Source organism: Urocitellus parryii, chromosome 5, assembly GCF_045843805.1.
Source record: "Urocitellus parryii isolate mUroPar1 chromosome 5, mUroPar1.hap1, whole genome shotgun sequence".
Classification (NCBI taxonomy): Eukaryota; Metazoa; Chordata; class Mammalia; order Rodentia; family Sciuridae; genus Urocitellus; species Urocitellus parryii.
In genome coordinates, this window is record NC_135535.1 from 48016479 (window position 1) to 48029158 (window position 12680).

Sequence of the window (12680 nt, forward strand, 5' to 3'; positions counted from 1 at the left end):
ATTCAAAACTTAAAGGACAAATGTTATAAGAAACAACATGAAAATTTGACTATGAAGACCAATGGATGACTTACTCAACCATTTTTACCTGCTTCCTTAGCCAGCTCCAGGCAATGATGGCGTTGTTCAAATTCTGTAACACCTTCCAAAAATAAAGCATATTGGGCAACGGCAAGATCTTGAGGCAAATGACAGGTATAAAAGGCTATAAGATTTGTATGTTTCTCATTTATTAAAAGCTGAAAATAAGAAAAAGAGCAAAGTAGGTTAATAATAAAGAAAGTTCTAGGATCAATAGTGCTTTTATAAAAGTTTACTTCAAAATTTCAAATATATTTAGGAGAGATTCAAGAGATATGGATTTGTACTACTAATCAGAATAATTTTAAACTCCAAGAATGTATTCAGGAGCAGAGTGGAGGAGGGGGGAAGGGGGAAGGGAGGAGAGGAAGAAAGGGGAAGAAGTGAGGAGTGAAGTTGACCAAATTATGCTATGTGTATGTATGAACATATCCCAATGCATTCTACTTTCATATATAACTATGTACCAATTAAAAGTGAATAAACAGAAGGAAGAGCAAATAGAGAAGAGGAAGGTGAGCAGGGGGAGGGAAAGGGAAAATACTGGAGACTGAAATGGAGCAAACTATGTTATATGCAGTAATGGCTATGTTGAACCCCACTATCATGTGAAACTAAAATGTACTAATAAAGACAAACACATTCAGGAAAATTCAAAGATCTCTTAGGGATTCTGATGACTTTCCTACCATTGGGTATTAAAATAACATCATCTGATTTTTGTTTTCATTACATCATTAAAAAAAAGAATCAAGATGTGGATTCTCATAGTTTACCTGTATGTATGTCTTCAAAATTTCAATAGAAACTTCTTCCTTCATAGGAAAAAAGACATAATTCAATTATGAATACAAATGTTTACAGGTACCAGTAATAAAGTCTCCAATAAAAATTCTGCTGTTAAGTGATTTAATAATTTAAACATTTATCAATGAGGATAATTATACACCAGGCTAAGTCCTTGGCAAGGGTCATATGTTGCCTAATTTTATGTTATAACTTTTTGTGGGTAGTTACCATTATCATTCACATTTTTTTAAAAAATATTTACCTTTTAGTTGTAGTTGGACACAATACCTTTGTTTTGTTTATTTTTATGTGGTGCTGAGGATCAAACCCAGGGCTTCGAATGTGCTTGACAAGTGCTCTATTGCTAAGCCACAACCTCAGCCCCATCATTCACATTTTTACAGAGGAAGAAACAAAGACCCAGGGAATTTTTATTTACACAGAATAATAAAGATAGAAGTTGCTGAGTAAGGAGGTGAACTCCATATTCTTACTCCATTGTTTTGCTTCTACATGTTCTTCCCCAAATATTATCAAACATTCTGAAAAAAGGAAATAAGCCAGACATGGTCATGGAATCTAAGCAACTGGTGATGGAGTGGCAAAGGGTACTGAGGCAGGAGGATTGCCAAATTGAAGGACAGTCTTGGCAAGAGAGGAGACCCTGTCTCAAAATAAAATGAAAATCAGGGGCTGGGGTTGTGGCTCAGTGATAGAGCACTTGCCCAGCATGTGTGAAGCACTGAGTTTGATCCTCAGCACCACATAAAAATAAAATAAAGGTATTGTGTCCACCTACAATTAAAAAATATATATTTAAAAAAAAAAAAAAAGAAAAGAAAATCACGGCTGGGGATATAGCTCAGTGGTTGAGTGCTTTTCTAGCATGTGTGAGGCCCTAAACTCAATCCTTAATACTATCTTTCTCTCTCTCTCTCTCTCTCTCTCTCACACACACACATATACACACACAATGAAAGAGAGAAGAAAGGTTTAAAATCTCATATAGAACTTAGACTGGTTCAGTCAGATCAGATGGTTGATTTAAAGATGTATACAAGAGCATAGTGGCACATGCCTATAATCCTAGCAACTTGTGAAGCTGAGGCAGGAGGATCACAAGTTCAAGACCAGCTTCAGAAATTTAGTGAGGCCCTAAATAAGTGACTTAGTGAGACCCTGTTTCAAAATAAAAAATAAAAAGGGCTGGGGATGTAAAGGTTCCCTGGGTTCAAGCCCCAGTACCAAAAAATTAAATTAAAAAGTAACGTTGGATACCAGTAAGGATGAAGTTCTTAAAAATCAGTTAACCATCAGCATTGTGTGGCCACAAACCAGAACTCTAAGCATCACTCACAGTGAATTATCATTGAATGGCCACGTGAAACTATATGGAAGACTTCTGCACACTTATCACCATTTCTAGAAAAGAGTGACAAAAATATAATGTGTTTCCCCAATAATAGACAAATAGCCATCAACTCTGCACTGAAAGATAAATTGTTCACTTTTATTTACTTTGGTCTGTAGTCCCAGAGTGCGGAAGAACAAAATGAGGTGAGTCATAAAGCGGAGGAGGTGTCCAGGTAGATTGCTTCTGCTTTTGGAAAGCCATTTGCTAAACTCATCCATTAAACCTACAAGCCATGAAAGCAAAGATTCAACAACAGAATTAAAATCAAGGGAGAAATAAACATTACCAAGAATATTTTATCTCACTAATAAAGTGCTATTAAGTCACTGTCTCATTGTTAGAAGCCATCATATAACTCTCTATATCCTCTTACACAAGTAAAAAGTTGCATTAAAATAGGTGAATATTTAAAAAGATTAAACGATGTCATGAATAGTATGCATTGTTTTGGTAACTTTTATACTATAAAAAAGTGAAGAACTCAAAGTAAAATAAGATTATATCTTACCATCAATGTCTCCCAGGATAAGGAACTTTTGAACTATATGATAATGTTCTTGATTCTCTTCCAGAACTCTCTGAAAAATTTTTTTACATTTTCCATTAATCTTCTAATGGTCATTTTTGAGTATGTATTTATTGTTAAAACTAAAAATGTCAAACTTTTGAAGGAATGTATATAAAGTTGGAAATGAAGGGCCTCCAGAAGATCAAAATAAAACAAAACATGGGAAAGATACTCCCTTTGGAATATATTCACAGCTTACAAGTCTAGAACTAAACAACACCTTTTAAGGTAGAGAACTATGACATAACAATTTAATCTTTGGGAATATTATTATGATTGTTCTTAATATTTTATTCCTGTTTACCTTGGCACTTCATGTGAATCAGAAAGAAAGGACACATGTGACTTAAGCAAAATAAACTACAAGATTTCTTTCACTATGAGTAGTAGTATTTAAAACCATTATTTAGGTGTTTTCTTATGCACATGTCATCAAGTGTAATGACAAAATAATGATCAGGTACAATATCTTACATACTTATATGCTACATGCAGCTTGGCTTTTTGAAAATGGGTCATTTACTTTTGTCAAACATATTTTAATTTTTACTTGGCAGTCAATTTTTCTTTCAGCATTGGTTCTTTTTTTTTTTTTTTTTTAACGTCCACAACCTTTGCTCTATCAGAATTTATTTTGATTACATGGCATGAGGTAGAAATCTAGCTTTTGTTTTCTTTCAGATGGAAAGTCAACTATACCAAGACCATTTACCTTAAATAAACTATTCTATTCCCTCTGAAACAAAAGGTCACCTATGACATTAAGTTCTCATAACTACTTGATTCTAATTTGCACTTGGTGTTCTACTGATCTATTTGTTTCCCAGGCTAATTCTATATTATTTTGTTGTGTCATATATTCAGTCAGACAAGTAACATAACAACTGTTCATTTTCAAAATCTTCTGCCATTCTCACTTATCCCACTCAGGAAACTTCTGTGCAGAAATAATCTCTAAAGCATTAGGTTTATATGTTTATTTTAGAATGACTGACATTTACATCAGTCCTCCTATCCAAGAATGTGCTTTATCTCTTTATTCATGTCTTATTTTGTCTTCCAATAAGATTGTGTGTTTTTCTTTATGTAGGTCTTGAAACCCTTGATTGCTTTTATTCCTAGATACCTTTGGTTTTGGTCATTAATTTAAGTGGGACTTTTGGAGGATGGGGAGCTGTATTCTATTCTAACTAGTTATAACAAGTACAGAATAGCTATGTTTTTTGGTAACATGGTCTTATATTTAGCTATTTTAAAAAACTATTTTATTCTTGTAACTTTTCAGTCTTAAGTTGATAGTCTACACTTCTATCATATTATGTAAATTGTTCACTACCTTTCTGATATTTATATCTATTTCTTGATTTATCTTATTAGCTATAATCTCCAAAACAATAGACCAGTAATAAATACTTGCCAGAAAAAAACATGAATTTCCTTACAATATAAAGTATGCCCATACAATAATAAGGAAAAATTAAATCCCAACAGAAAAACAGCTAAAAGATATACAAAAGAAATTCACAGTACATATATGGAAACATGTTCAGTCATGACAGACAAGAAAATATAACTAGAACAGTGAACCCCTATTTCCCACCTACTCTAATAGATTGGCAAAAAACAAAAGGTATGACATTTGGGACTGGTAAAAATACATAATTTAATAAATTACTTGCACAAAAATAAATAAATAACTTGTAGGAGTATAAACTAATTGCTATAATCTGGTAATTAATTATTTTTCCATTAAAATATTTTCTTTTTATTTTTATTGAATGCATTTAAGGTGTACAACATGATTATTATTAATCATTAATTATTAATTTAGAATATATGTCTGTACATGTATAAGGAGTATATTTATACTCTTTAACCCAGCAACCCTGCTTTTAGGGAAATAGGACTAGTAGATAAGTTCACACATGTATACAAAGTCACACACATATGAACATTCATTATAACACTAGAAATTCTACAACCTAAATATCACCCAGAGGGGAATGATTAAAAAAATCATACATCATTCTTCAGAATAGTATGTACCTATTAAACAGAATGAAAGGGCTAGGGGTGTAGCTCAGTGGTGGAACACTTGCCTAAAATCATTCTTTTTTTTTTTTTTTTTTAATTCTTTTAGTTGTAGATGGACACATACCTTTATTTTATTTATTTTTATGAGGTGCTGAGGATCGAACCCAGTGCCTCTCACATGTGCTAGGCAAGCGCCCTACCACTGAGTCACAACCCCAGCCCCACTGCCTAGCATTGTTGATGTCCTGGGTTTGAGCCCCAGAGGGAGGGGCGGGAGGAAGACAGGGAAAGACTTTGAGAGAGAAACATACAAAGGAAGAAAGAAAAGAAAATGGGAGAAAAAGAAATCTATAACTAACTTAAGAGAGATTACCATTACATAGAAAAAAAATTGTAGAGTAATGCAATGTAAAGAAAATCCCAAAATACTATATTGGAATACCTGCATTATTTACACATATTTGAAAGATCGGGATTACTAGTTATTTTTAAATATTTGATTTTTGGGGATCTGGAAAAAGAAAGCGTTATTAGTTCTCCATTGTGTATTTCAAGTTTTGAAAAAAGGTGATAAATGTAGCTTCTATGCGTATATTTGGATGAAACTAATCCTAAACCAAAGAAATGATGTATTCACTCACATAGTTAAGCTTATCCCTTTTAAAGAATCTTCTCTTATTTAGATAACAGGCAAGGAAAAGAAGGGAAAGAAGAACAAAGCTCCACATATTTTCTTCCTTTTAGCTATAGTGCACAACAATATAACATCTTCTATTCCACATTTGCTATCAAGTTCATATTAATATTTACCTTTTTATCAGTAGCTTGAAGTTCTTCAAAAACCTTTTCTAAGGTCCAACTTCAAAAGAAAAAAAAAGATAAGGGATAGAATAATATTAGTAATATGAAAAAATTCCATAAAATAAAACTTACCACGATTAGAAACTAACCAACACACTCACTTTGCTTCTAAATATTCTCTAGGGAGTTCTTCAGTTATATCCAGTGTCATTACTGATGTCCGGATCTCCTGTTCCACCAGACTGTCTACCATCACACGGAAGTAGGCCCATACTGTGTCTTCCCAGGTATCACAGACAGGAAGAAGCTTTTTTCCGCCATTCCAAAAGAGAAACACACAGAAATATTTGACGACAACAACAACAAAAAAGAAGAGCAATTACACCATTAATATGGACTAGAAATAGCCACTGTATAATGATATAAAACATTGTGAATTTAAAAAAAATTATCCCAAAGATCCTTTCTCTACCAAACTATATCTTAAAAGTCTGAACTTCTAAGAATTTTTGCATACCAAATTCACAGTAGCATCAATTTTGCATGCTTATATAAGATGATATTTCAATTGATTATTATAGCATCCCTCAAAATAGCTGTAAATGGGGTTATGAAAAACACACACAAATATGTAGGAGAAACCAAATAGTCACTGCACTTTAGTTGTACATTTCTGGATATAGCTTTGGGTATTAGAAGTCATTAATATATGTGTTGCAGCTGACAATTATTAGTTATAAATTATAGTTTGGTTTCACTCATTAAAATATGCATGTTATGGGGTACATCAAATTAAGCAATACAAGTAACTATTCTATTTTATGATTATCTCTATCATTGCTGCTTTTAGAAAGCAGCTTAAGTTTAGAAGGTTTGTTATATATAATTATTAGTATCTGGATTTATTCCATAGAAAAAAATAAATATTAAAGAACTGCATACCTGCTTGAGATTACCACTTAAAGCTGCATAAATTGCTCTCTCATATTTATTGAAGAGCTCCTAAAATACAGAAAAGAAATGGGAGAAAAAGAAATTTGAGATACTGTTTTTCTTAGTATGTTAGTTTTTCTCATTACCTGGAGTTTTGCAATTTCTTCTAGACTGAACTTATTTACTTGATGGTTTCTAAATTTTAGTGAAAGATTGAGTAGTATAATTAAGAAGGAATGACTTTTAATTTGTTGAAGTAATACTGAAATCTTCAGGGGAAAAAAAGTCAAACATTTAAATTTCAAATACAGGGTGAAAGCAGAGACAATTCTACTGGATGTTTTGATTATTTATAAACAAATTTTCTTCTGTAGAACCTGGGTAGGTGTTTTCTCCTAGAATGTTTCTAAGTACCTGATACTTCCCTGATGCTGATCTAGGAATGATATCAAACAAAGCATGCAGTTTGCATCTAATTCCTAAGTGGAATTACCTATATTCATCAGATTATCCCATTATGTTTTTAGATTACAGTTAATGGCAGTACCAGTTTTCTTGCCATTCATACAAGAGATTCTTCAGAGGCTGTTACTAAACAGGTGAGTCCACCTGCTTCTATTCAATGGTCCTGAACAGATATGCTCCCTTCGTTTCATTTCCCATCCATACTATCTTAGGACAGCCTTTATTACTTAGAGGGTAAATAATTCTGATCCCTTTGTCCTTTCAATTTTAAGTCTATTTTCCACTGCCATGTTACTCTTTTTTTTTTTTTTTTTTTGTACTGGGGATTGAACCCAGGGTCTCTGAGCCACATCCCCAGTCCTTTTTTTTATGTTTTATTTGAAAAGGATCTTGCTAAGTCCTTAAGACCTCACCAAGTTGCTAAGGTTGGTTGTGAACTTGCAATCTTCCTGCCTCAGCCTCCCGAGTTACAGACATGTGCCACCACTCCTGGCTTGCCAAATTTAATCTTAAAACACAGCTATCAGTGCTCTCAAAGTTCTGTAACCCTTCTATTCTACAAGCAAATTTCAGGTCTTTTCAGGATGAAGTTCCAAACTGATGGTAGTATTAATTTCTTAACCATTTAACAGATGTAAATTATGCTAACATTTTATTGATTTTTTTATCTTTTTATGTTTCACAGATGCAGTTTTAAAAAAATTATCTATTTATTTATTCTAATCAGTTATATATGACAGTAGAAAGCTCTTTCTTTTCTACCCCTTTGCCCCTACCCCATCCCCTTTGCCCCTACCCCATCCCCTTTGCCCCATTCAAAGTTCCTCCACTTATCCCATGCTAATCCATCGAAATATGGATTAGCATCCACTTATCATAGAATACATTTGGCTCTTGTTTGAGATTGGCTTATTTCATTTAGCATGATAGTCTCCAACTCCATTCATTTACCTGCAAATGCCATAATTTTATTCTCTTTTAATGCTAAGTAATATTCCGTTGTGTGTATGTACCACAGTTTCTTTATCCACTCATTTGCTGAAGGGCATCTAGGTTGCTTCCAGTTTAGCAATTGTAATTTGTGCTGCTATAAACACTGAAGTTGCTGCATTACTATAGTTATGTTGTTTTTATGTCTTTAGGGTATAGACCAAGCTGAGTCAAATGGTGGTTCCATTCCCAGTTTTCTAAGGAATCTCCATACTGCTTTCCAGATTGGTTGTACCAATTTGCAGTCCCACTATCAATGTCTGAGTGTGCCTTTTCCCCCACATCCTCACCAACACTTACTATTGCTTCACAAATGCTGTTTTAAGGTATTGTTCTTTTAACTCCATTTGCCCATAGCCCTGTGGGTTTCTGCACAATTTTGCATGTTGTAGTGATTTTTTGGAATGCATAGGCCATGTCCAAACAGAACTGACTATATTTCCTTTTCTAAGCCTTCTACTCCAATCTAGTAGACCTACCATTCCTTGAGTTTCCCAACTTATGCATCCTACCTAGAATTCCTTCCTCTTGTTTTCATTCCCAACAACCCCAATCATACTGATGTTAAATAGTTCAATTCAGGACTGGGGATATATCTCAGTGGTAGAACATTTGCCAACAAGTATAAGACCCTGAGACTGATCAATACAACAATACACACATACACAAAAAAGTTCAATTAAATTGTCTCTCTTAAAAAGCCAACTTTAAGATTCAGCCCAATGTTTTTTTTCCTCTAAATTCATTTGGTATCCTTGTATTTGTGTTATAGCAGTGTTTTGTTCTTAGTACATGATATGTGATAAATATGTAAGCCTATTCCTCAAAGTTAGTAGAACTTATCTGAAAATAGGAACTTAGTCCAATGCTACTCAGAATGTTTACTTAATAAAACTGAAGCAAAAATCAGTGTCAGTGAATATTTTATCTTACATCTTCTGCCATTCTCCAACAACTAATTTTCCAAATGCGTCTATATGGATTCCCTTCAACAGGTTCTAATTCTGTTCCTATAAAACAGTAAAAGAAATATAATTTGTAGTTTAAAATAAGAATCTTATTTCAATAATTTCTAAAAAGAAAATCAGTAGTTTACAAAGATTGGTATTTACAGCTAAATACATTTATCCCCAACTCTCAGAATAAAATCTACTAACATACCTCCATTAACATTAGGGTCATGATACAGTTTCCAGCCTTCCAGTGTTGCAGCTCTCCATGCTTGACCACAACGCTTACAGAGTCGTTGTGCCTTTAGGAACAAGAAAGAGCAGTCGATGGACATCAGTAGTATAGTACTTGTACCTTATAGATGTATAACCAATATACAATAATATATTAATGGCATAAATGTTATAGATGATGATTAAGAAATAAGTAATGGCATTTCACTTTACCAACCCGTGTATCTTTTTATTTTCTCTTCCTTTGCTTTGGTTTTTATAGTACTTGCCTTTCTCTTTGATTTTAGGCTTGTCAATATGTTCCCATGGCACTCATTGGCATTTAATTCTACTAGAAACAAATGGGGCTAAAAAGCTGATGTCCCTTAATTCATGTAAAATTATTACAAAAAAAGGGGCTGGGGTTGTAGCTTAGTGGTTGAGTGCTTGCTTCTCATGTGTGAGGCACTGGGTTTGATCCTCAGCACCACATAAAATACATAAATAAAATGAAGATATTAAAAAAAAAGAAGAAAAAAAGTATTAAAAAATACTGTTAGTCTCTATAATGATAAGAATACTGTTGTTCATTTAGTTCACTGATGATATTTCTCAGGTTCAACAAAATCAAGAATAAATTTGAGAGCCAACATAACCTAAATAGCGTCACCTTGGGTTAGATTTATTTTGAACTCTTAAAAATCAGAAGTAGAGTTGGGCGTAGAGGCGCACACTCGAAATCCCAGCGACTTGGGAGGCTGAAGCAGGAGGACTTAGAGTTTAAAGCCAGCCTCAGCAACTTAGCTAGGCCCTAAGCAACTTAGCAAGACTCTATCTCTAAGGAAAAATAAGGGCTGAGGCTGTAACTCAGTGGCAGAGCACTTGCCTAGCTTGTATGAGGCACTGGGTTCGATCCTTAGCACTACATAAAAATAAACAAATAAAATAAAGGCATGCCATCCATCTACAACTACAAAAAATTTTTAAAAATAAATACATAACAATGAAAAGTGGGTGGGGATATACTTCATGGTTAAGTGCTCCTGGGTTCAATCCCTGGTACCAAAAAAATTTAGATGTAGAAGCCAGGCATAGTGGCAGATGCCTATAATCCCAGCAGGTTGGGAGGCAAAGCAGGAGGACTGCAAATTCAAGGCTCAAGGTCAGCCTCAAAAATTAGCAAGACCCTGTCTCAAAATTTAAAAAAAAATTTAAAAAAGGATGGGATGTGGCTCAGTGGTCAAGCACCCTTAGGTTCAATCTCTAGTACAAAAAAAAAAAAAAAAAAAAAAAAAAGAGCAAGCAGGGTATTACATGATTTACCTCTTCTGTCATTCCAGCCCGAATTAGAGTGAAAAGATACTTGAGTAATCTAACTTCATCTTCTCTATCCAGATCATCAAGTGGCATTTTCTGTCTTATGGGAGCATCAGGATCCTGTAAAAATACAAATCATCATCAACTACAGATCATTCATTCATTCATTTATTTTTGAGGTGTTGGGGATCAAACCCAAGGCACTATACATGCTAGGCAAGCGCTCTACCACTGAGTTATACCCCTAACCTATACCTACATACTTTACAAACATCATAATGAGACAATAAATGTATCCTGAATTTAATTCCTTTATAGTCTAGTTAAGTACTAAGGAAAATAAAAGTGTCACAAGAGTTCAAAATAGTCACACAATTGTCTGAGCCTCACTTAAAACAATCCTGGGCTGGGCACAATGGTGCACACTGTAATCCAGGCAGCCTGGGAGGCTGAGGCAGGAGAATGGCAAATTTGAGGCCAGACTCAGCAACTTAGCAAGGCCCTAAGCAACTAAGTGAGTCTCTTGTCTTAAAAAATAAAAAGCTGGGGGCTGGGGATGTGGCTCAAGCGGTAGCGCGCTCGCCTGGCATGCGTGTGGCCCGGGTTCGATCCTCAGCACCACATACCAACAAAGATGTTGTGTCCGCCGAGAACTAAAAAATAAATATTAAAAATTCTCTCTCTCTCTCTCTCTCCTTTCTCACTCTCTCTTTAAAAAAAAAATAAAAAATAAAAAGCTTTGGGGATATAGCTCAGTGTGTTAAAATGTCTCTGGATTCAATCCCCAGTACCCAAACAAACAAACAAAAAATGATCTTGGCTTACAATTACAAGTAAGTGTACATGTTTAGATCAGTTAGTTTAGGAAGACTACTAGCATAGCCCAACTTAGCCTAGGTTAACACTGGATGACATTGGATGTTAACAGAGCTTCATTCTATCATTGCACTTACACAGCCAAGGTACTTAGAACACAGGAAAAACTGAAGGAATCTACCCTGTCACTAGTGTTTATTGGCACTTTCTGAGAACATGAAAAGAGAACCTGTTAAGTACCCATTTTAGGATTAATGTCATGTAGAACACAACAATGTCCAATTAAAAATTAATCAGGTTTCTAATAGGTTAACATCCCCTAAAATGGTTATTCCTATTTACTACCTTTTGTATGCCTTTAAACATTGAGTATAATACACTATACTCATTTTAGCAGCAAACACCACATTATCTACATGGTGAATGTGGGAGGCCATCCTCGCACGTGATTTGAGTTACCTTCCTGGCTGGGTGAGAGGCGCTTAGACACAACTGTGTCAGAGCCTTCCCCACCCTGTCCCAGGTACGAAGGCTTGTCCGTGTGGAGGTATGCCTGGCCACTGACCTGAAGACCCAATAGTTGGCCCTGACCTTGGGATGCTGCCCCCTTCAACCTTCATTGGATGGGATTTTCCCTTGAATTTTTTGTTCCCCAATAAAAGCTCACTCCCTGGCATGTCTCCCTCTCTCTCTGGCCTCTTCTGCAAACCTCGCCACCACATTAGGTGGCTGGAGGCGGGAGCTAGGAGAAGCCGTCTCCGGAGCTGGGAATTAAAGGTAATGAGAGTATGACTCTTTATTAAAACTCACTAGTAAATTTCTATGCTTCAAACCTTCTTTTATGAAGCTCGTGCGCTGGTCGGTCGAGCGGCAGAGTGAATTTCAAACAAAAACATAATTTAATGTGACCTGAAATAATTCTTATTTTAAATGTTACTAGTGTATTGTACTATGACGATCAATTCAGAAAATGGAATCCATAATAGGTCAATTCACAAATATTCTGAGGACACAATCATTCAATTTTGGATCACGGTCTCTCTCTAGGAAAAGGAAATCACCACTTTCTAGTTATGAAGAGTAAATGAGCCAGTAAGATGAGCCAGTGGTACATGCCTGTAATCCCAGTGGCTCAGGAGGCTAAGCCAGAAGAACTGGAAGTTCAAAGCCAGCCTCTGAACTTAGTGAGACCCTAACCAACTCAGTGAAACCCTGTCTAAATATAATACAAAAAAAAAAAGGGCTGAGGATGTGGCTCAGTGGTTAAGCACCCCAATTTCAATCCCCGTACCAAAAAAAAAAAAAAAAA

General features: G+C 34.9%; 1 protein-coding gene across 1 annotated transcript in view; it reads right to left on the minus strand.

Annotated features, from left to right (window-relative positions):
* Nup107 (nucleoporin 107) overlaps window positions 1-12680 on the minus strand; it is a 45571-nt gene that overhangs the window by 12054 nt on the left and 20837 nt on the right. Inside the window, exons 12-21 of the mRNA XM_026386635.2 lie at window positions 10562-10675; window positions 9237-9327; window positions 9009-9085; window positions 6630-6689; window positions 5849-5994; window positions 5697-5745; window positions 2793-2862; window positions 2389-2507; window positions 858-896; window positions 89-239 (exon numbers count right to left, since the gene is read on the minus strand). Coding sequence (XP_026242420.2) covers window positions 89-239; window positions 858-896; window positions 2389-2507; window positions 2793-2862; window positions 5697-5745; window positions 5849-5994; window positions 6630-6689; window positions 9009-9085; window positions 9237-9327; window positions 10562-10675 — 916 coding nt within the window. The remainder of the gene's footprint in view (window positions 1-88; window positions 240-857; window positions 897-2388; window positions 2508-2792; window positions 2863-5696; window positions 5746-5848; window positions 5995-6629; window positions 6690-9008; window positions 9086-9236; window positions 9328-10561; window positions 10676-12680) is intronic.